This window comes from Cyprinodon tularosa, unplaced genomic scaffold, assembly GCF_016077235.1.
Source record: "Cyprinodon tularosa strain WSP-4 unplaced genomic scaffold, ASM1607723v1 ctg55, whole genome shotgun sequence".
NCBI lineage: Eukaryota > Metazoa > Chordata > Actinopteri > Cyprinodontiformes > Cyprinodontidae > Cyprinodon > Cyprinodon tularosa.
The window spans coordinates 2,040,171-2,065,705 of NW_024039285.1; the positions used below are offsets into that span (position 1 = coordinate 2,040,171).

A 25,535-nucleotide genomic window follows, 5' to 3' on the forward strand; every position below is an offset into this window, starting at 1 on the left:
TTGCCATACACCTTACACAGGAAACGTGCTCCAAGTAAAATGAACTCAAATTACGGAGGTGTTGCATAGATACTGATAACAATTGCTCCCTCTAAACAGATAAAAGATAACTTTTTTGATAGAGCTCATTTAAAGGCATCACTTGAATCAGGGTTAGGCTAACATCAATTAAAAGTCAATTGTTTTAGCATTTGCAAGAAACTATCTCTTTAAAACCTCATCAGTATAACAGATCAAAAGAAAAGTCAGGACCAATATGGTAAAAAGCTCCATCCGTTTTATCAACTGCAATAAAAAAATTTTCACCCACTCTTACTCAATATATCACATTTTTACTCAAAGCTGGGCAAAAAGAATTCTCTTTTATGAAATTGCTTTTAACTCCATTATGTGCATAGATGCATGCCCTATACATTCCCTTTGCACTAGTTATTAGTAGCAATACAGGACCAGTTGCAGTTTGAGATGATCAGCAAGAATATCACACTTCATTCATTCTCAGTCTGTTGTTTATACTGCAATGCATCATGGGAAAGAATCTCTTCTTTGTTTCTCTTAAGGACATCCTTTGTGTTAAATGCAGAATTGAGTAAGAAGAAAAACACTGGAGCTCAATTTTTTTTTTTCATCATTTAACAAGCTGCTGTTGTTTCAAGGTCCTTTATCTCTCTCAGGAACAAATCTTTGTAAAAACAAACCTGACTGAACTGATAGACCTTTAAGCGTTCCAATGTTAAACTCCCTCTCTCCACAGTATCCCAACACAAAGCAGTAAATACTTGTGAAGGGGATGGATAAAATACTGTTTTTATCTGTTATCTATTTGATCTGGGGTTTTTTATCTATAAACAGGACAATTAACACTCACACAAAATTATGTCTTTGTTGAAGTTTTGTACGAAGAAAGGCAAAAGTCACCCTGTTCAATGTGTAGCAGAATCCATATAAGAAATGCAGCAATCATGTGGAGGAAAGTGCTCTGGACTAAAACTGAACTATCTGGCAGAAAACTAACAGTGAAGCACCATCATCAAAGTGAAACATGGTGGTCAGATTGAGGGAAGCTGGAAGGCTAATCATTGAGGCTATATAACTAATTATTTGTCTATCTCATGGAATCCATATCAAATTGTCAAATTTTGTAGATGCAATGTGACAAAATATTTTTGTTGCATCCATACAGTAGGAATATTAACCATGGGCTTATTTCCGTATGTGACAAAAGTGCTGACCGCTCCTGGTGAAATCAGGTGATGACCTGGGAACACCTTTGCAGCAGTGAGAAAAAAAAAGTTTAAAGCAGATAATTCTCTTACTTTATGGACACATCTAAAATTTCTTCTCAGTGGTTTATATAGTTAAAAATAGAAATAGAGTTTAATTAAATGTGTTTTAATATGAGAAAAAGTCAAATGCTTGAACTATTTCTGTGGCTATATTTCTTCCTCCCACCTGTTTTTAAGGTTAACATTGATCCTTTTACATTCTCTCCTCAGGACAACAGCCGGCGAGTGGAAAACATGCTGAGGCTGTGGATCATAGAGGTCAAGGACCTGCCGGCCAAAAAGAAATATTTCTGTGAGCTTTTCCTCGATGACTCACTGTACGCTCGCACTACCTGTAAGCTCAAGACTGATAACGTGTTCTGGGGGGAGCACTTTGAGTTCAGCAACCTGCCCGCCGTCAGGAGCATCACGGTCCACCTCTACAAGGACACAGACAAGAAGAAGAAGAAAGACAAAAACAATTACATTGGACTCGTCAGCATCCCTGTGGGATCCGTCACCGGACGGCAGTTTGTAGAGAAGTGGTACCCTATAAGCACTCCCACCCCCCCTAAGGGTAAGACTTCAGGCCCCATGATCAGGATCAAGGCTCGCTATCAAAGCATGAACATCCTTCCAATGGAGATGTATAAGGAGTTTGCAGAGTACACCACCAACAACTACATGCTGCTGTGCTCGGTGCTGGAGCCGGCCCTCAGCGTCAAGAACAAGGAGGAAGTGGCGTGCGCGCTCGTGCACATTCTTCAGAGCACCGGCAAGGCGAAGGTTAGTGATCCTGTTTTTATCACTTTCCATTCAGCCCACATTTCTATTCTCTACAGTGATGCTGCATATAAAAAGAACGATGTCGGTCCTTTATTTTGCTATGAGCCTCTGACTTCACATTACAAAAAGCTCAGAGAGGTTAAAAATTCCTCCGTTGCTTGTTAATCATGTGAACTCCTGACCCCAGCCCCCCCCTACACACAGCAGTAATACTAACAGCAGACACACAAGTGATTTCCTCTCTATATAGCAGCCTGAATTACAGTTATAACTCGAGCTAATCCCCTACATGCATCTCTTGGGGTGCCTCACAGCATACCGAAGCAGAAAATATTCACCGTCGGCTGCAGATTAGTCCTCTACAGCTGTGGCTAAGCCTCCCATGACAGCAGACCATTGGACTCAAATAACCCTTTATCCGTCTATCCAAATAAAGCAAGCACTGTACTTTGCTGAGCACAACTGTTGAAAGGTTAGAAGAAAAAACTTTTTCTTATATACGCCTTTGAGTTGAGCTAATGGTTAAAATCAAAGGCATTGTAACATTAAAGTTTAGTTGTATAAATCTATACTTTTTTATCTGCAGACAGAGTTTGTTGATGATCTGTAGCCAATGGTGTTTGGCTTAAAGTGTTTTCTATTATAATGGAGCATTTGTAGCATAAACAGGTCAGTTGCATGACCTGTTTATGCAAATAAATACCCTCAAAAATTCTGAGACTAAATAAATATTATTGATCTTGGCTCTGCATTGCTAACAGCTTGTTTTTGGTCAGAACTCAAACCAATATTTTTAAGCGTCAGGAGGTCCTAAAGTTTGTCTGGATATCACAAAATACTTCTTTTGGCAGTAAACTATAATAACCCTAAACATACAGCCAGAGGAATAATTTAGAACAGGGCTGTGAAACAGTGTCCTGCTACTTTTAGATATGTGTCTAGTCAAGCAAACTTAATTAAAATGACTGAATTACCCCCTGAACATGCTGTCATGGTCTGCAGAGTCCTCCCAATCACCTAGATACATGATTCAGGTCTGTTAAAACCTAGAAGCATCTAAAAGGTGCGCGACACTAGACCTCATTGGTTAGAGTTTGACACCTGTGGTTTAGAACAAAGCTCGTTCATGTGTCCCGTCATATTCAAAGCCTGATTCCAGTCCAGAATTTGAGGCAAGAGTGGAAAATTGATGTTTACAGATGCTAACAAAGCTTGAGCAGGACTAAATGTTATTTACATAGAAATCTGTAGCTATGTTCACAGGAGACAGAGACTCCTGAGAACCTGCATTCAACAGTCTTCCATCTGTGATTGTTTACGACGATAAGACGCCGTCTGCTGAAACTGAGTTTCATGGCTCTGATTTGTTTAAAAAATAGTCAAGAACAATGTTACTAAGTGAAGTTTTTAGCTTGACGTTTGCTGGACGACCTTAATCATTTACAAATACAGCTTGTGCCTCAGCTTGATGGTGTCAGCGGATCTTTGAAATCTTCTTTGACTTTTATGTGAGCCTGGCAGATTGAAGAATGATTGGCAGTTAAGATGGAATGTCTGTCCACAGCGCCCCGTTAGCCCGCTGGTTTAGGCTGCTCACGATACCTGATGATTGATAGGGGACCAGACCTCTGCTGGTCCCCTATGAGGGGAGGTTACATCTTTAATTACTATCAGTTAATCCTATCCATCTCAGTAAGGCTCTAAACTTTTACCTTCTTATTCACCCAATGGTCATCTGTTACCTCTGGATTTCCTTAAAGTTCTTCTCCCACTTGGAGTTTGGCAGGAGTGTTATTAGTGTGACAAAAATCACAGATGATGTGTTTTTCTCTGCAAGCTTTATGAAGGGCTGTCAGTGTGTCCCTTAATAAAAAAAAAACTAAGACGCAATTCAAAGCTTTTGGACTGTCATGCAAAGGGAAAATGTTCATGTAATTATTACCGCTTCCTTTATACTTGAAAGTGTGTGGCATTTTTAAACTTTAAGTCATGCTGTTCCAAGCAGCACAAAGCAGAAAAAAATTATAAACTAAAAATATTTCAAGCCTAAAATGGATATCTTCCACTGCAGCTCTGATGTTGTTTATTTTTCAACATCTTGCAGCCAGTCTAGGATGGGATGCTTTTTATATTTTAATGCAGAAGCTTCTTTTCATGTTGCGCCAACTTAGACATGGTCCAAAAATTGCGGAGTTATTTTTAGAAATTGAGCAGTTTTAGGTAAGCCTGTCAAAGTAATCCTGGTCTCTTTTTACGTCTCTTCAACATATATTCTAGACATTTATGGCACTTTTTCATTTACATTTGGAATCTTTTTTGCAAGTAGTTGTCTTCAGAATGGGGTTGCATTCAAATTGATTTATCTGTGAGTAAATTTCAATTTGGAAAAAAGTTAAAAAAGCTAAATATTGTTTTGATTCTTCTTTAGAATAAAACATTATAGAATAGAAGAATTTAAAATTCAACTTTATTACATTACACTGTCAAATACAAAGCAACGAAATTCACTTGGGGAGCAGTGGTTGGGGAGCAGTGTGGGGTTAAGGGTCTTGCTCACGGACCCAGGGTGTCAGTCTGTTCAATTGGGGCTTGAACTCAGAACCTCTGGGATTCAAGCGCAATGCCCTAACCACTAGGCCACCACTCCCAATATTACTATCATTATTTTATGGTGTTCCCCTTTGTGGTTGTAACAATGGATTATATTGAAGAATTTGGGGACTTTAAATATAGTTTAATCTACTGCAGAGAAAAGGCTTGTATTGAAGATGAAAACTTCTAGTTGTTACAGTCAATATGCAACAGCCGGTTTAAATTTCTGTTCTTTGTTTTGTCATTTTTATTACTCATCAGTGTGTAATTACAGCTCTGCTCGGTTGAACAGTCGTTAGTCATCTGACCACTTTCTTTTCGTCCTTTTCTTCGATCATCTCTGCTTCCATGCTTTGGCTGGTCCTGAGCCCAGAGCTCTCTGGGGAGATGTCATTACTGATGCCGTATTGATGTCTAGGGTGCAGCCATAAGCAGAGACACACCCTGCATCGGTACAGATGCCAACTCTGCTCACACAAAAGGATAACTCTCACAACGCTGCAGTCTAATGTTGTCTAAGATGGTGGTAATGGAATATGTGCCAACCCTGTTTTATTTAGGTTTAGAGAACAATAGGTTTATAGTTCTGTGCTGGAAGCCTTTGATACCCTCTCTTTGGGTTTTCTTCAAACCTGTGGGACATACATTCTGTCCTTAAACCTTAGACAGAACTATTAGAAGCCCAACATTTGTATTGGAATTGCCTTGTGAAGTTCACTGTCCTTTTATCTGAAAACATCCCCTCTTGGCTCGAATTCTCTGGGTTATTGATCTAGTCTTCTCGACGCCTGTTCCTCTTAGATAGATTACGTTCTAATTTTGCTTCTGCTTCTCTCGGCTCCACAGACTCTGGGAAGCGACAATGGAACAGATTTATTCTCATGATAAATGGGAATGGGAGGGTTTTACTCAGGATATTATACCATTTCACTGCTCCTCAGGGTAAACTGTCAGTCCTGGTTAACAGAGGGGAACTACTTGAACCTGGACTGTTTTCATTCTTTACTGTAAACTGTTACCAGCCTAAAGCGAAGCCATATTTCTTTTGGGGGGAAAAATAAGTGCAGGAATCTCTGAGAAGTAATTTTTTACCTCTTAAATCCCTACATATGTCAGTATTTTTTTCATGTGCCAATAGATTGTAGCGTTTTTCATTTAGGTTTCTCTATACTATAGTTAATATAACTGTTTTGAGGCCACCAGGCTCTTTATTAGCTGAAAAAATATTTGTTTAAAGATCAAGAAGGTGAAGATTGCTAGTAGAGGGGAGGGTCTAGCTGTGTCTCAGCGAATGAGGAAAAAAAGAAACCCCACTGCACATCATATCCCCAAACTGTTCAGTAATTCCTGCATGATGTTTTTTATTGACCGCTCCCTGACAGCTCAGAGTGATGGAAGATGCGTGGGAATGCATATGAAGCAATTCACGGTCACCTTGCTTATCTGGTTGCGGAGCCACATGACAATCATGTACAACTGCAAACACATGTTCGCCTGTTTCACAGTATTGAGAAAAAAGTTGAAACAAATTGGAACCAAAAAATCTACAATCACTGCATCCACTCGCATAAGTTAATATTCTGATCATTACTTACATTATCGATCTTTATAAGCATATCCTTTATTTTGTTGCATAGGCAGACTTTAAAATACACATTGACTGAGAATTACTCCAAAGAGTTGACATTTAGATGAATTTTTTAATAAAGTTATTAACATAGTCTGGATACTGTCCTGAGGTTCATTTTTGCAATGCAAAACTGCCCTGGCACAGGTAGGCAACCATCTGCTCCATATGGTAGTGTACTATACAGTATGCCTGAAATGCTGCGATAGGACACATTAAAAAAATAATAAATTCCCACGTTTTTTTTGTTTTTTTGCAAATAATGTTAACTGTGTAACTTGTTTCTGCTCTTACTAGAATAAAACACAACAGCACAATGTGCCATTATTAGCTTCCCTAATGTGCTAATATCAACTACCCAGTAGTCCTACAAGTAGTAATGAATATATTGCCACTCGTACATTAAAAATAAAAAGATAGTTTTAAAACTTTTATATTTCCCGTTTCTTGCAACTCTACCACCTGACTTCCAATAGGAATGCATAAATCTGACATGAACTTGTCTGTAATTATGTGTATAACTTTCTATCTTTTATATCTTTGTATTGTTAGCTCACACTCACTAGTCACAGCTTCATCTTTTGTATAAGTTCACCTTCAGCTTGATAACAAACTTCTTTATTTCACAATGTATACTCTAAAATCTTTTGTGATATTATAGAACTGTCTCAGAGGATGGAGCAGTTACCGTATTACTAGAACAGTTGTTATTTAGAAACAAGTGTCCCACAGTTATCGCAGAAATATAATTTCACACTTTTAATATTAACATTTTAAGATAGACTATTTTTGCACGCCACGTATGACTTTACTTGGAATTATCACTTTACTTGGACTATTCACTTTATTTGGATTTAGTTTTTACTTATGCATAGATATACGTACAGATATATACCGGTATACAGAAGATCTATATGTGTATATAATTTATCTCTTTTTATTCTTATTTTTATTTTAGTTAGGTGTGTGAATATTTCATGTAAAACTGTAACTGGAGCGTGTAACAAAAGTAATTTCCCTCTGGGATTATTAAAGTATTTCTGATTCTGATGACACTCAGTGTAAGGCTCCTTGTGTTTAACCTGCTTTCTTAATTATTGAGTGTTTTCTGTTTCTGTGGCCGACAGCAAAGCTTGGCGCCTTCGGCAGGAGGTGCCTTCATTTCCATTATGCCTTTAGTCCTCCTCATCAACCCAATGTGACCCTCACAGGAAGTACTGCAGGCTATCCTGCAGTAAGACTAGCGACAGATCCCCCAGGTGGAAGACCCAGGTGTGCCAAAAAGTGATAGCAAGATGAGAAGAGTGAAGGACAGACTAGCTGTCATGGTTCCATTAGTTTTTTACCCTTCAGTCTTTGCTCAGAGTTAGCCTCAGGAAATCCAACCTAGAAGACTGATCTGTCAAAAAGTTTAATATTCGTAATTCTCTGCTTCCTATATGACCCTGTTTTCTGTTAGCATCCTTCTTATTAAGCAGTAAGCTGTTCCAAGCAGGGCCGACTTCAGTATTCAGGAACATAGACTTTGGTATATTTCGCTTCTTGCCTTGAAATGGGGATGCCTTGGGACACACTGATCAACATTTTGTGTCCAGTATCTCTGAAGCTGTGTGCGGCCAGTTCAGGTTTTGATGATATAAAAATAAATAGAGACGGACCACAACAGGAATATCTTTAAGCCATCCTGCCATGAATAATCAATAATATAGGAGCAGAGAAAATGTTATTGCATATACAGTATAAGGGAGCTGTCACTGTAAACTTATTTTTTATTTTCAAACACAGACAAATTAAGGTGAGGTTTTTATATCAAACTGTCTTTAGCACTCAGCATTTGAAATAAGAATAATTAGCATGGTTAGCACCACTGCAACAACAGATTTCATGTTTTTTTCCACATATAATAAATAAGCTCAAACTAACTATTTCTCTAATCAGTTCTGGCTTCCTGTTATCTGCTTCAAGTCTCCCTCTCTTGTAGTTGGTCTGCATATCAACAAAATAGTTTTCCTTTTCAATTGCCTCTTATATCACAGTACTTTCTTTATCTTTCTTTATTAATAAAAGCCTAATCCAACTTTATGTACCTCTTTTCAACATTAGTGGATTTTGGGTCATAGAATATAGTTTTGACACTCGTTGAATTGTTAGTTTTAGGTTGTTTAAGGTTGCCTTGAGCTGGCAGCTTATGGAACCTAGGCTCAGTGGTACACAGGCAGTTCTACAGAATAATGAGGGAATTCATACAAAGATAGATTAGTGCTGTTGCTGAGGAAACTTTAGGGTATAAATGCAAATGTAAGAGCCAAAAATACAGGGAAATTAAGCCAAATAAGCAGGTGAACGACTGCCAGGAAAACTATGTTTTATGTGGTGTTTTACATTCATTTTGTTTTTGGATGCTCCAAGAGATAACTATTTTAAGACTAAATACATTGTTGAAGCTTTGTGTTTTTATGGATTTTAATTCATACTTTCTACTTAAAAAAACGCATGTTTGCATAAACTAACTGCATGAGGTCTTCCAGGGGGATTTACATTTTGCACATCAACTCTGTATTTCATAAAAATACTTCTATTTTAATCTAAGAAGTACTTTTCCTAGTTCCTATAACCTGAATAATGAGTCAATTGGCAGATATAGCTACAACTGTTAGTAGCTAGTAGGTAGTTAGTAGTTAGTTATGATTCTTTGTTCCTTCATTCAGTAACAGCTTCCACATCTTAGACTGCTCTCTGCACACTTTCTTGTGATGACTTTGGAAAAATCATCTGGACCCATGAGGGCTGATGAAGTTGTACATTTCTCAGACCAATTCTCATTGTTGCACTATTTAAGTCTTAGCCTTTCTGTAAACTCTTGGAAAGTTGAACCCTTTACATTTCTAAATTAAAGGATGTTGCTGGACCATCACCAGCAGCATTACTTGATGGAAAATTCAGAGCTGTTATGAAAATCTTCCCAAGAGCATAAGCATTTAGATGTTACATCATGTTGATCATTTCACACATGCCTGATCAGAGTATATATTGATTTCACACCCTTAAGTGGTGCAAATCAGCCTATCAGACGGCCGCCCCGCTTTCAAACTAACCTTTTAAAGCAGCTTTATTCATGTATTTATTCATATTCAGGTATCTAGTTCCCTGCTTTTTATCACCATAGAAACCCAAACATCTAAGCTGGCACAAGGCTTTTAAACACCAGCTGTCAAATTGGTGCTGAACTTGTACTTTTTTGTTCATTTTATTTCCAGGGTTTCTTGTCCCTGTTGCATCTTGTTCTGCATGCTGTTTTCTGAGAGCAAAATATTAAAATGCATGCGTCTGAACATCGTAATGTGGGATTGAATTTGCCAGGGCAATGTTTGCTTTGGAGAATTGCACGATAGAGATTTTTACGGATTCTGCTCCCCACTCTTTATTAGCTCAGACAAGTCTCACCATCTCTTGCCTTATATTCATGTCACTCCCTCTTTCACTGCTCTCTGTGTTGGGATTTTTGAGGCATGGTTTGGTTGATGGGACGTGACAGCATTTTAGAGAGTGTTCTACTTCTCCTTATTAGCACTAAAGCAAAGGGGGGGGGGGGGGGTAAGACTGAGTGCATCAGAGGAAGCACTAAAGGATGACACGAGGGAACAGGGCACTTCTTAAGTCTCTTTTGGATGCTTGTGTTTTTGTTTGGTAAAGTTAATCAAAACAGATCTTATGCAGCTATATCTTTCCCTTTTTACCATACTTATCCAAATACAGGAACTGATCATAAAGTTTACTTAAATGTAGAACCATTTCATCTGAAGGATCAAAACTAAAACAAGAAGCATAAAGAGCTGTGATTCATCCCAGAAGCATCTACATGTCCATGAGAAGCATTCTTACCGATTCCATTCAAATAAGGAACACCTTTCAAATACAGATGCTTGCACAAGTATTACCGTATTTTCTGGACTGTAAGATGCACCTGAGTATTAGACGGACAAGCCATTATGGGGGAAAATCCTGCTTTGTTAATGCCGTAGCTACACATGACTAAAAGCCGCAGATTTTTTCATGTTTAATTACCATATGTAAGAGAATACGCACAGAGGGGGTTGTCAGGAAAGAAATGGCTGTTTGGGAACACATCCCTTTTATTAACAGTATAAAAAACAAGCTACCACTACATATTTGCATAACTTTTTACGTATATGTACAACTACCGGTAATTACAAGTATGAAACATTTAGAATCTGCCAACTTTTTGGGCTAAGGTGCAGCTTACCCTTTAACAAGAAGAAAAGTCAGTCATTCATCGCCATTGTCTTCTTCCTGCCTACTAAAACCACCAAAGTCCTCTTCTTCACTGTCGGAAACAAACAGGCTCAGGGTGGCTTCGTCGTCCAATCTCCGCTTCTCTCCTTCGCTATCGCTTTCAAAAAGAAAGAACTCCTCCTTGTCAGTGTCAGAATCAAACAGCCTCTGAAGGGCCGTGGCGGTTTCCTCCTCTTTATCATGACGCAGTCCAACCCTTTGAAATTCATTGATGATCCTGGATGTTTTGACAGTTCTCCACAACGTCAGAAACCACTGGGAGACTTGGGCAAACTTGCATATTGCATACGAGCAGTTTGGGTGAATGATTTATTGCCGGTCGTCATCCACGCCTCCCATTGAATGCGTAGTGCTACTTTAAACACACAATGTCAAGTGGTTCCAGCTGCCTGGCGGACGGACATGTGACCAACATGGCACTCTTTTTCATCGATACTGCGTGTCTGATCACATGCCCTTCGGCCAAGCAAAGTAGTGCCGTACAACAGCAGGACAAACCAAAACAAATCCTCTTGCGATATCAGAAAAATCATAATGAAATCCATTGAAAAGACGCATCGGATGATAAGATGCAGGGTACAAAGCTTGTTAAAAAGTAGTGGCTTATCGTCCAAAAATGACGGTACTCATCATTGTCTGTCAGGTTTAAACCAGTTTTTCCTCCAATTTACAAAAGATCAATGTAAAGTGAGGACATAACTTTGAAGTAGAAAGAGACCTCTAAATTTAAAAAGCTTTAATGCTACCATTTTGATTTCAAATTCAGTTAAACCAACTGGCTTTAGGAGTCATCTGATTAGTAGATTATATTTAACTACATTGGATTTTATCTCTGTAAAAAAGTCATGTAAAAGACCTTAAAGGTGTGTTGGAGAACATTAGTTAACAGACAGTTTCATGAGGACTAGCAGACACTTCAGTAAAGAAGCTGTACTCTGAACATCAGTCTAAGCCTGTTTCAGAACTTCACAACTGCCCACATAGGGAGAACATTAATTAGAAAGCAGCCAAGATCTCCCTTTATAGGAGACCTTTGACAGAAAAACTCTCATTTGTGCTCTCTTACACACATAGCCTTTAGAGAAGAGTGGAAAAGGGGCATTGTTAAAAAGAAAGACCATTTAAAGGTTGCTGCAAGCCATCTGGGGACACAGCAGACATATGCAAGAAGGTCCTTTGGTCAGATGACAACAACACTGAACTTTTGCCATACTTGCAAGAATGCTCTATATGGAAGAACACCTCTCAACCCAAACAGTGCAACAAGTTGGCAACAGCATTATGTGTTAAAAAGTAGAGCTTATGAAGACTTGGGCAGAAGGTTTACCAGTCGTCAGGATAAACTCCTGACCACACAATCTGCTACAGTGAAGTGGTTCAGTTCAAAGTATTCATTTATTAGCAGTAGGGCTGCAACTCATGATTATTTTGCAAATTGATTAATCTATTGATTATTTTGTTGATGAATCGATCAATAATCGGAGAGGAAAAGGTTTCTTAAAAAATACTTTTTTATGACATTAAACCATGTAAAACTAAAAGTTTCCCACTTGAGGAGTTCTGGATAGAGCATGGTGACAGACAAAAACTTTTTTTTATTTTAAATGCAAATTGTTTATATATTGTTTTACAATGTTGGTAGAATTGCTGGTTTAACTTGGTTGCTCTTTCAGCTACAGGCATGTTTTACAGTCTTTATACTCCATTTAACGGTTAATCGATTGCTGAATTAGTTGATGATTATTTCAATAATAGATTAATCCCGATTAATCCAATTAATTGTTTCAGCCCTATTTAGCATGTCCCAGTAAATTTCCGGACATCTGACTAAAAATCTGTGACAAGACATGAAGCGGTGTCTGTAGATGTTCTCCTTCCAATCTGACTGAGATAAAGCTGTTTATATTTGGGAACAAAATATTTGGGACAGTAATTCCAGCAAAAGCTGTTCCAAAAAACAAAAGACTCAAAGAGGCTGAATATAAATCTAAAACAAATCACATTTGTCCTTTCACTTCACCGTTGAATGCCGCTTCCATAGAACACAGATAAAATATATTGTTGTTAGAAGTATTGTGATGAACTCATACAAGAATTTGAGTATCAACACTCTGCAAAGCCCAAATAAATGTGACGTGATTGACTGTCTGCCTCTGGTTCATCGCAGGGGGGTTTAAAATACAAAAACAATGAAAAAGTTGATAACACTAAGAAACTGCATCCTCCTAAACTGAAAGCAATGCAAGCAGGCACCTAGAGCCTGAACATCTGTTTGGTTTCTTGTCACTAAGAAATTAGAAAATGTTGCTGATTCTAAGTTTGTTTCAGACTCCAAATGTAATTTATTGCTTTTAATTTGTCTCGCTTCGTGTCATCATCAGTCTCTTCTGTATATGCTTTACACAGCAGTCCTTGCTAACCAGAGCAAGATATACCACTCTTCAGTGGCCACTTAATGAACCGGTGAAGACAAAAGAGGGGGGGAGGCATGAACTCACAGAGGTTAGAGTAAAGATCGAACCATGAATGACATTTCGGTGATATTAAAAAGACATCATCCTAACTGAGGTTAAGTATGCCTCATAAACTTTTATCCATTTGTAGTTGCCATGACTTAAAAGGGCAAATTTTCACCAGACACACACAAATGTAGTTTTTTATTTGCGTGTGTGTGTGTGTGTGTTAAATTGATTATTATAAATACTTTAAAGTTTGCCATTTCGGAAAGACACACACACAGCATTTTAAAAACAGAGAATATTGGAATTTGTAATTTTGTCTTCAAAAATTGGTCTTGTCTGAACGCATCACAATGTTAAGTTGATTCTAAAAACAGAACCATACAGTTTCCTACACACCCAAAGATCCTCTTTTTGTTGCTGCAAGTGCTGATGCTGATAGTTTACCTATTGCATTTATAAATAGATCGATGAACTATGTATCTATGCCCAGCATGTTTGGATATAGCTGATTATACTTACAATACATAACAGTGAAACATGAGGGTAAAGCTGTCTCCTACAGAGATTAAAAGTAAAACATATGCTTAGATTACTTTGCTCTTCTTGGTCTGAAAACAGTTTATAAATCTGTGAAGACTCTTTGGACTATTTATAAAGATCTTTTTTACTTGGCTAGTCTGTTACGTGTTCAGCACACATAACCTACCACCAAGTACACCTACAGTATTATTTCAAATTCCTATTAATTAAATTCCATTGTGTCACCTTTTTCAGTTTATAAATTTACTTCTTGTTTATAATGTTTAAAGTTGGTGTAATTAATATACTTTCTTAGATTTTTACCTCAGTATGCATTTCTATGAGTATGTTTTGTTTTTAAATGAGCTGGCACAGAGCTTAAAAAATGGAGGACCTCGCCTATGCCGCCAGGCCAACAATTCCCTTTAACAACCCCCCTTTCAGACACTTAGACAAGTATGGGGCATTGCAGGCTAACAAAAGAAGCCAAACAACCCCTATTCCAAAGGGGTGGACCCTTTTGTCTGTTTAATTTGCATATTTTCAAAACAAGGCTTTGTTTGGCTACTGTTTAAAACCTCAAACTCGACGCTACTCATTTTTAATTGAAAAAGCTGGACTTGGTTTCCAAGATTTGAAGACGTTTTGCCACCTCTCCAGGAAGCTTTCTCAATTCAAATGATTGAATCAATTGATCAATTGATAGCAGATTATCAGGCTTTGCTGAACTGCAATCATCTGAATCGGGTGTGCTGAAGCTCAGAAACATCCAAAACATGCTGAGCAGTGTGCCTTGAGGACCAGGGCTGAAAAACACTGACCTAGAGCACAATAGCCTTACCATGGAAACCATAGTGAAACAAGTGAAAGTATCATGCTGTTACAGAGGAGATGAACAGAGTTAATAAGATGATAAACATAGCAGTAATTGAAGTGGGATCAATAGAAATACACGACACACTTTAGAAAATATTTTAGGTATCATTAAAAGGCTGCTGATGCACTAGGTTTTATTTCTGGGAATGAGTGAAGGGGACCTGATAGGAATAGTGTACATTACTGAATTTATAGAAATATTTATGTCATAGTATCTCTTGTTTGGTCACTAATTTGCAAACATAAAACAGCTAGAAATTCATATGGATATATACACACTGAAGAACAACAGCATAACGTATTGCAATTCACATTTCTGATGTTATTCTCTGTTCATTTATGTGTATTTACTTTTTTTTTATCTGTCTGTGTTGGTGTGAGGCTGACTGATGCATCACCCAAAGGCTTTTGTCTCAGCACATCAGTAGATGATTGGCTCCCCATGGTGCGTCTTTGATTATTCAGCTAACAGGCCTCTGCAGCAAGTTTATGCAAACGTCTCTGTAAGGCACTTGCCGTCTTCCTTCCCCCTCATGCGCTCTTTTAAAACCCATCCCTCCGTCTCTTCTTCCTCTCCTTCACTAGTTCGTTTCCTACATCTGTCACTTGTCTCTTTTCTCCCACCCTGCTGCACTGGCTCCCAAGTTTAACAAGCTGCCGGGGGACTTAAATGCAAGTACACCCAGAAATTTGTTCAAGGGATCTAAACAAGGGATGACTCATCCCCAGATGGCTCTATTTCCATCTCTCTAGATCTGATTGTTTTTCTTTACCCACTGCCTTTGAGATCTCTATCAAGCTAGCCAGCATTTCCCCCCACATTTCTATAAGAGCATAATAAAAGACAACAAGCCAAGTTTTAGTTCTTCCCTTTTATACCCTTCCATACGTTTTCCTGTGGTCTGATTTTTGCAGTTTCCTAAGTGATGCATCAGAATGTAATTATTTCCTAATAAGAAATAATGCCTCTTTTATTGTGTTTATAGGTTAGGCATAGATCTACCTTTACCTGTATCTTTAGAAGATAGTTAATGACTGTATTTTACTAAGACCAAATTTGAAACCAGAATCTCAAATTCTTGTAAATTGTTAATTGTCATTGTTACTGCATCACTTCTTTGGTACCTTTTGTTGCTATTACATCTGGAAGCCTGCCTTTCACATTTTAGAGACCTGGTTTTCTCAATTTTTCCTTGGTAATTAGATTTAGGTTTGCAGTTTCACTAGACCATAATAAGACAACATATGCTCTGATCTAAGCCGATCATTCTAACTTCGACTGCATTTTTACTAAACTTACGGACAAATTTATAAAGCCAAAAAAAAATCTTAAACACTTTTTTTTTCCTAACTTGCCCTGAGCTTTTCCCAAGGATCCTCCTGCATTCATTTCCATCCATATTTCCATGAACTCGTTTTCAGCATGTCTAAAAGAAGAACCTACATCAGCATCATTCTGTCGCCACTGTGCATTATGTTTTTACAAGGCCTTCGTAAAAATTTAAACTTTTCTTTTATTGCTGTTTTTTATTGAACTGTGTTTTTAACACTTTTCAGTAAAAGCCATATTTCTGGGATGCACACTTATTCATCCTAATGGACTGTGGGCATATGAGAGTCTTTTAGATTATAAGTACACACTTTAGGCAGATTCTGTTTAAGCAGATTCAGTAAACTTTCTGAATTGCTACCAACAGGCAATCAAACTGAATGTCCCTGAAAACAAAGAAAACAAGTAAGTTGAAGCAAAGTATAGGGAAATAATTTATGCCCACTGTGATTTCTGCCAAGGTGGAGGTATGTGCTGCTGTTAACGAGGACTTTGCTGCCCTGGCAACAGGCATCATCCTCTCTAGCAGTGTTTGGTTTGTCACCAAGGTTTCAGCCTTCACAGACTATCTCAGATCACTCTTTTGGGATTTTTTTTTTATCAATGATCTAATTTTTTTTCTGTGTACCCCACCTGGCCCCCCTCTTTTCATGTCTTTTCATTTGCTTTCTGAAATGTTGCTCTGGTTACTGATTTTTTTTTTTTCTGCCAACAATTTGCTTCACAATTTTTTTGCACCTAATGGCAGTTATTGACTTTAAAGTAGTTAGATAAAAAAAATACTTTGTCAAGGTTTTGTATCCAAGGCTAAAGTTTTTTTTTATTTTAGGTACCTTAACACCGAATCATTACTCTTTCTTTAGGGAATGCATTGTTGCATACTGTAAAAACACCACAACTGGATGCATTGCAGAGAATTAAGTTGCCATACGTGTTATTGCTTCATAATGTGTGCAGAATTACATCTATAGGGGTTTACGTGCTTTGTTTGTGCATCTAAAATCAACAGATGCTCCTCAGAAACACATTTCTATCACTGTATGTGTGGTTTCCACATATAAAATTTGTTGCATCTTTTACGTCACAAAGTATACTAAAAATTATTATAGGCTCAGGCATGGTTCAAATCTTTAAAAAGGCTCTATTATTGCTAAAAGCTTTTTTAGGTGTCCCCACAGGGATATATCCAGATAAGAAGCAGAGGTAATGCTTCTGTTTATGCCAGGATAATATATTGGTAAAACCATTGTTGAATAAAAAAATCTTGATTAATGAAGATTTGAGGCACTCACTGCATCTTTTCCAGATCATCAAACTGTTCAAAAGAAAAGGTGGCTATTCTTTAACAATAGATCACATAAAGAGGGTGCTTTAGAGTTGCTCCTTGTGAGAAACCTACTGAGGATTACTGTCAGATCGTAGTTTCCCTGAGCTCCACAGAGCGTACTACACCGCTCAGCTCATTGCTTCTTGCGTCTGGTCTTCGGCTTTACTGTGTCTCTCTTAAACTCTCTGCAGGCTCATTATCACACTCATCAACTTTGTTTCCATACTCGGTTATATTTGCACGAAGTGGTGAAAAAATACCCCCATAATTTCAGTTCATAGTAAAAAAAACTGTATTTCAGAATGGTAACTAAGAAAATAGATTTCTAATCGTTCGCTTTTACAGTGGAATCTTTAAAGCATGAACCACTGATATAAGGAGAGGAAACTCAAAAATGGTGCTTTTATTCCTTTGAGTGACTAGCATGTCTGTTCCACTTTGGCCAGAAATTCTATATCATAAGCAGAATATTTAAATAAGCTTTGAATTCTTGAACACTGACTGTCTGTTTGGAATTCTTTAAGTTCCTTAATGCTTTTATTTTCTCTGCAGGACTTCCTTACAGATCTGATGATGTCTGAGGTGGACCGCTGTGGGGAGAATGAGCACCTCATCTTCAGGGAAAACACTCTCGCCACAAAGGCCATTGAGGAGTACTTGAAGCTGGTTGGTCAGAAGTACCTGCAGGATGCCCTCGGTGAGTAATCATGAAGTCACGAAGAGACCAGGCACACAGAAGGATCAAAGAAAAGATAAAAACTGATGTGGATTCTTCTGTATTTCATTGCTTAAAGTAGGAAATACAGTATTTAATACAAGCTGGAAATTTGCATTTTCTAACACTAACTTACCCTTAGTTATAGGTGTGTTCATGCATAGTTGTTTGTTTGTTAATGTTACCCTGTCAGTTCAGTAATATAGAAATGTGTAGAAAAAGAAAGATAGATGATTCAGTGAGGAAGATTTCCAACATAAATAAATATTATTTTTTCCATACAATCATATTTGCAACTCTAATTGTTGGTGAAAAGGTCAGCACTTTTTTTTAATATACATTTTGCAAGGTTGGAGTACCCAGAGCAAGGGATCCTTCGCAATTCCCCTTTATACAGTCTTTTTTTATAAACTGTCACGCTCTCTTTTCGATGCGTTTCAGTCTGGGGTCTGAGATCCCAATCTATGTTCTGTTTAGGGAACAATTTCTTAGGGAACGCTCTACAAAAGCTTTTCTAGTTTTAGTAATCCTCCTTAAAGACCAACTGAATACCCATTTCTTAATTTGTTTGCCAAGTTCTTTGCTTTGTTTAAGTGAACTGCCATGTTTTCCAATACATTATAAGGTTTAAAGTTAGTCCCACATGTACCCTGACAAGGCTCTTTAAAAAAAAAAAAAAACAGACCACCAGCATCACAAATCCTCCTACATGTTAAACAGTGGAGATGAGCTGCAACATTATATATCTTGTTTTAAAAAAAAACATGAGGTTTCAACAAAACTATTTCCTGTTTTGCTAAATGAAGGTTGCATTAGTCAAGAATAGGTTTGCTGCAACAACCTTTGGTGACTTTTCACGTACATACATTTACAGACTGTAAATGTATCAATTGCTTAAAGCAAACAGCCAAGATAACACAGCAGTAGCTGGAGGAGCAAAGGTTCAGTGTACAGAAGTGGGGCAGCCAGAGCCTAGACGATTGCTGTCTACTGGCCCCTGAAAACAGCTGATCCAAATTAAACATGCCCCTAAAAAGTTGAGAACTATCGCTAATAAATATGATCCAATTCCACAGAGATGTTTCACATTTAGGTAATTATTATGTTTACACTGTTTTTAAACAATGGAAAATGTGTAACTTCCTTTTTTTAACTTTGTCAAAAAATAGGCTACATACAAATAGTTTATTCAAATTAGACTAAATTCTTATGAAATGTCAGAAAAAAACTGAAGGGGCGTGAATGCTTCATGTTGAGCACAACACTGAGGAAGACTACTGTTCTCTTCTGAGCAGAAGAGCTTCATTTTGTACAAACTCATCTTCCCATTAAGCACAATTTGTCCATCTGCAGCTCTAAAAATAAGGACTTTGCAATTTGCAATCTTCTGTCTGCTTAATTTAGAGAAGTACACAGTAGAAGTTTAATCTACAAATAGTAGACACATCTTCTTTGTATGCTGCTGGTGTCAATGCTCCTTGTGTGTGTTTCTGTTTCACTGTGCAGCAAGAAAGTTGCTCTGTTTACCTTCTAGCCTGTCTCAAGGTTGATTCAGATAAAAGTGCTCAATTAAACTGCAATGTTTTGTTGTTTGTCGCATCAATAAACCGTTGAAATTGGACCCAAGAATTGGTAAAAGAGGGAGACGGAGGGCAGTCCTATTCCCTTTTCAGAAATTCTGATTTTAAGCCACTGCCAAACAAAAGAGTTATTCCATTTTAGGACTGACTAAGGCCCATCTCATACTGGATTAAGACCATAACGCTGCATCAAAGATATCCAACTCTCTGACTGAATACCTCACATTATACATTGTGGAGTACAAGAGGTCAAATGCCATTTTTGCAGCACAGCTAAATGTGTGAAGAGTGGATCGGTCATGAGCAGGTATACATCGACTTCATGCCATGGCTGAAAATACCTTGTGCTTGTCAGCACTAACAGTTATCTATCAAGATGGTCTTGGTGTCAAAGCTGCCTTTTCATTAGACAGACATTGTAGGCTGCAGTTGAAATGCAAATGTACCTGTCACTGTTAAGAAACGTCCTATCATAGGGGGGAATGGCATTGGAGTCTTAACCAGGGTATAATTTGTTTGATAGGTCACACATCCTAAGGTGGGCAGAACTATGCACAGACACACACCCTTACCTACATTCTACAATCCAGTTAATAAGATACTGGTAGTTTTAATCTGGTTTTAAATATTTAAAGGTTCTTACAATACTGTTCTAAGCTACAGATAATTTTTTTTAGTTGATGATATTCTGCGAGTAGAAATATACGTATGAAGCTAAATTGTTCCTTCAACGTTCTTGTTTTAGGTGAATTTATTAAAGCTCTATATGAGTCAGATGAAAACTGTGAGGTGGATCCATCCAAGTGTTCCTCTGGTGAACTGCCAGAGCACCAGAGTAACCTAAAGATGTGCTGTGAGCTTGCCTTCTGCAAAATTATCAACACATACTGGTGAGTACTGCAGCTCCATCATCAGCTGCTTGGATTTTTCTTTATATAACAACACTTCATTAGCCTCGGTTTTTAAATGCATTCATCAAAGAGTGTTTGATTGCACACATCGTTTCATTAATATTGGCAATGCTTCATCATATGTTTTGCTTTCCAATATTTCCTTTTTTTGTAAGATCAAATTCCTTTGTTTTTTAAATAGGCTTTAATAGATATTAGGCTAGACTTAACAATGCTATTTGTCAGCGACATCTCTTGTGTTTTTGATTGGGTACAGTGTTTTTCCACGAGAACTGAAAGAGGTGTTTGCATCATGGCGGCAAGAGTGCAACAGTCGGGGTCGACCGGATATCAGCGAACGGCTAATCTGCGCCTCACTGTTCCTGCGCTTCCTTTGTCCAGCCATCATGTCACCCTCCCTTTTCCACCTCATGCAGGAGTATCCTGATGACCGCACGGCTCGTACGCTCACTCTCATTGCCAAAGTCACGCAAAATCTGGCCAACTTCACCAAGTGCGTTTTCTCAGATTTTTATATATTTTTTTTATATATATATAAAGGGAACACATTTTGTTCCCTGGAATTTAGCACAGATTGATAGTTTTGTTTCCCTTTTCTGTCTTTTATGTCCGTCTGCCCTTAGATTTGGAAACAAGGAGGAGTACATGTCTTTCATGAACCAGTTCCTGGAGCATGAGTGGACCAATATGCAGCGTTTTCTGATGGAAATCTCCAACCCTGAGACAATCTCAAACACAGCCGGCTTTGAAGGCTACATTGACCTTGGCAGGGAGCTGTCGACCTTGCACTCACTTTTGTCTGAGGTGGTCTCCCAGATGGACCAGGTACTAAATTAACCATTATTTGAGGCTCCATTGTCAACATGTCAGTCTAATACAGTAGTTTATCATTGTATAAATTATTTAGAGCCTCAAATTATTATGAAATGAAAACTTCTGAAGAAAACATTATATAAGTGACAAAAATATATGTTTCATCAATAGATAAATGTGACAGTTTGAGTGGAAAGTGTCAGTATTCATTGCACTCATTGCTTCGTCTATATGTCTCATTAAGCTGCATATTGACTAAACTTGTATTGTAGGCATCTGCATACTTCTAGCTACATGCTTGCTGGAGATTTCATATTATAATTGGATGGTTTTCTTGACAGGGAACTTATTATTCAACATAATATGGACGATAAATCTTTAATAGAATTAGGGTTAGGTTCATTTCAGCAGCTTTACTTTAGCCCGCTCTTTACACCAAAATTAGATAAATGAACCTCCAGAAGAATTAGAATATGTTATGGAGTCAACATAAACTCAGAAACACCAGTGTCCATGTCCAGTTAACATGACAAGAACTATTTAGTCGGATTTAACAGCTTTAAACTGATATAAGGTTTACTACTGCCTAAATGCATAAGTGAAATACGTAACTGTCAACCAGCCGAAGATGTAACTATTTAGCCTCATTAACAAGAAAAATGTCCTGTTATATGTTGAACCACATATAATTTCATTGGCTCTATTTGCTGTATCCAAATCCTTTGAAAGGATTCAAACCAGAACGGTTTGAATCCTTTCAAAGGATTTGGTCTACAAATTTTTACTTCAAAACATATATAGAAATGTTTATGCAACAATGTTTTCAAATGAGAACGTAATCCCAACACACACAAAAATAGGTTTTTGGATGAATGGATCTGAGGGTTAAGCTTCTGCCCTGAACTCTACTCTGTTAAAAAATTGGTTGATCATTCCTTCACAGTAGACATACAGATACTTTATTAATCCCTTATAGGTGAAATTTACCTGCCCAGTAGAAAAGATTAAATTAAATGGGATAAAAAAAAACACAAAATTAGATTTAAAGAATTATAAATAATAATGAAAGTAAAAGACTCAGTCCTTCAGGATTCATTAAACTGATCTACTGTATCTCTCCCATCTGCTTCTCACAGACATCAAACATTAACTAATTAAATAAAAAAGCTCAGCCATTTTGTTAAAAAAAAGTGATCAAATAACAAACTAGAAAGCTTTTGATGGTGACAGGAAGCACACCGATTCTCTGAATTATTGGCATTCATCTAAATATTAAGGCTGAAAAAAAGCACCAGTCAAATAAATAATTGAGCCTCACATTATTATAAAATAAACACTTCTGACTAAATCTATCTGTTATGTCTTCTCTTTACCTTCTAAAACACATTTGGATATATAAAACTGCAAGAATGGAGATCTGTCAGTGTCTAGTGGTTGCAGCTGTGTGAATCTCTGTTTGACTACGTTAAAATGTTTATCCCAAATCAATCAATAATTAACGATTTCATTACATAAGGAGAGCACAAAAGAAGGGCAGAGTAAAGTATTTACACAGTAGAGCATTAGTTCTGCTAGCTGCTGGTTATGCTGCTTCAAAAACTGTCTTTCAATAATTTAGAAATCACAGTCTGCTTAATTCTCCAGTCCATCAGTCTGTCCGTCCTATTACATTATGAATAATGTTGTCTAAATAAGATATCTGATACTGCAGTGAAGGGGGAAATCCAGAATGTGTTTTTAAAACTATGCAAGTAGAAAATCTAATTAATACCTGATCCCTGTGGATCTAGATAGATGTTTAATCTGGCTCTGATTTAATTGTCTGTCTTCACAGAGCATGGCTTCAAAGCTAGGCCCCCTGCCCAGAATCCTCCGGGAGGTGAGCACGGCTCTGTCTAACCCCTCCAGCGTCCAGATGACACCTGGGCCGTCCTCAGAGCCCGTAGGTTCCCCTACTGCTGAGGCGTGCTGCAGCATTTCCACCGGGCTGCAGAAGATGGTCATAGACAGTGAACTGTCAGGGTAAGAATCATCAGCATCACGCTCTATGCACAAACTCTGTCTAACTGTTCACTTCATTTATTAGTCAATAAGTATATAACGATGGGATTAATATTTTCAGCTCAATGAAGTTAGCAGCACAATTAAGATGTTAGTAGCTTCTTTTTCTGTAAATGCAGAAATGTCCAATTAAACTTCCTACCCTATAAATTTACAAAGAAAAACTAGTTTGAAACACTGTTTTCTAAATCTTTTTGTGAAAGAGACAAACGTTTCCCAACTGAGGTTCTTTTAGAAATTTGAAGATAACAGAAGGAGCCTGATCCAAGGCAGATCAATCTGTCTACAGTCATGGCGAAGAGACGATTACAAGCAGATTGATCTTTGAATCAGTCTGGAGCTGCTGAATCAGTGAACAAAAACAGTTTGACAAGCAGACTCATTTCCACTCCGTACTGATATCTTAACAGTTGTGTCATATTCAACTACGGTCTCTTGCCAAAGCTTGAAAATAGCTTGACGTCTTCACATTTTGTCACAATATATCATTAAAAACTTTTGCGTATTTTGGGAAGGCAGAAGATGATAGTGAAGTTCAAAAAATATGATGCAGTAACCTAAAGCACACAGTTCATTACTGTGCCCATATGGTCCACTCAAAAGTTATATCTTTGAGTGGAATAAAGAATGAGTGGGGAGGCTTAAAAATTTTCACAGATGAACGTCAAACAATCCGGTTTTCCTCCAGGATTAAACTGTTTTCTTCCCTCTACTTCACTGTTGTTTGCTATTTTATGTTTGTCCAATAGGGATGGGTGAAATGATCTCAAATCAATATTACCATAAATTGGGCAGTTCTACCTCGATAACGATAAATCCATGATAAATGCTCTCTAAAAAATGGCAGGTGGAGGAAATGCAACTGGTATTTTTTATGTATTTATTGACCAAATAAAATTACATATTAGTTTCAATTAAATATAAAAGTCTTGTAAACATTTGAGTTTAAACATTTAACAATGTGTCATTAAAAAGGAAAAAAAATGCTAGCTCACTTAAACGTTTTTGCCCAAAGGTAATGGAGCCTTTTGCACATCTTCGAACTCAGCAGCAGGGTTGGTCCTGCAGGTGGTGGAGGTTGGATGTGTTACTTTGGGCAATCACGAACTTCGCATTTTGCTTTTTTTTTTTGCTCAACATCCTCTTTCTGGAACCAAGAATATTTCAATATTACAGACGTCGAATTTTTGGGGGGGAACTAATATGGCAGGATTAACCCATTTAGGCCGGGATCGCATTACTGCATTTCTACCATTCAAGCCGGGGGCACTGTTGCGTAATTCTACCATTGACGCCGGGAGAGCATATAAGTCAGTTTCCGTGTATACAGGTTTTTGCACCGCCTGTCGGCCTCTAGGCCAATGAAATGCATCAGAATAGAGGCAAAGGAGTGACGTAATTACCCGCTGGTCATTGTTTGGGAAGTAAAAGTAGGTGGGCCAACTGTGTATGGTTGTAAACAGTGCAGCCTGCCACTGCACATTGAGTGCTTCGGCAAGCACTATCGTCGTTACATGTGAATCAGACTGTTTAAGTCATCAGTATGTTCTGTTCTTGTTCTTAACAGTTCATCAAGTCACTGACACAAGTTGATATTATTTATTATTTTCTTACTATTTTTGATTGAAAATATTAATGTTCACTTTACTTTTACATTGTTTATTTTTGTGAAGGAGTATCTAAATAAACACAATTTCCCAGGAAAGCCACAGGTGTAAGCTTTCAAATACTTTTTGAATTTTGTTTCTATCTGCTACAGAAGCTGAGATATCAATAATTTACTAGGCGTTGACACAGTTGCTGAATTTACAGAAAAACTTCAGGTTTTAGGGGTATTTTTTAAAATCGGCCATAGGTTTTTAAGGTGTTTTTTCCAGGCGTTTTAGGCCTAAATGGGTTAAGAAATGGTTTCATTTATGGCTGTGTTAGTCACTTCTTCACTGAGTTCATCCGCCATTCGATTTGTTTGCGTGCCGTCTGACTGTATAGGTGGAGTCACTTGATTACAAAGTCGCTGCTGAGTCTTAAAGGGGAATGAAAATGCCAGCCACCCTCGCACACAAGACAAAACAAAAGAATTAAGTTTATTTGTTTTACCGACATGGGAAAATTGTCACCAGTTATTGTAGTGAATGACGGTAACGTTAAAAAAAAATCCAGTTTGTTGCCCAATACATTTGAAAGAGGATAGAAGTTAAAATAATAGAAAAGTGCAAGGTATATAAATACTTTTATTAGGCCGTGTATCAACAGTGACATTTACTGTGTTATTAAGACAGCGGTAGTGAGAATATATTGGATAACAACACAGCAACAGCTGCAATATCATTTCAGTGGCACAATTTTTGAAATCATTG

General features: G+C 37.6%; 1 protein-coding gene across 10 annotated transcripts in view; it reads left to right on the top strand.

Annotated features, from left to right (window-relative positions):
- The window catches only part of LOC119796473 (disabled homolog 2-interacting protein-like), a 212,698-nt gene that overhangs the window by 171,755 nt on the left and 15,408 nt on the right, over positions 1 to 25,535 (top strand). For all 10 annotated transcript variants that reach the window (XM_038305045.1, XM_038305044.1, XM_038305043.1 and 7 more), the window contains 6 exons: positions 1,497 to 2,051; positions 17,651 to 17,795; positions 20,139 to 20,283; positions 20,561 to 20,797; positions 20,928 to 21,129; positions 22,952 to 23,139. In XM_038305045.1, coding sequence (XP_038160973.1) covers positions 1,497 to 2,051; positions 17,651 to 17,795; positions 20,139 to 20,283; positions 20,561 to 20,797; positions 20,928 to 21,129; positions 22,952 to 23,139 — 1,472 coding nt within the window. The remainder of the gene's footprint in view (positions 1 to 1,496; positions 2,052 to 17,650; positions 17,796 to 20,138; positions 20,284 to 20,560; positions 20,798 to 20,927; positions 21,130 to 22,951; positions 23,140 to 25,535) is intronic.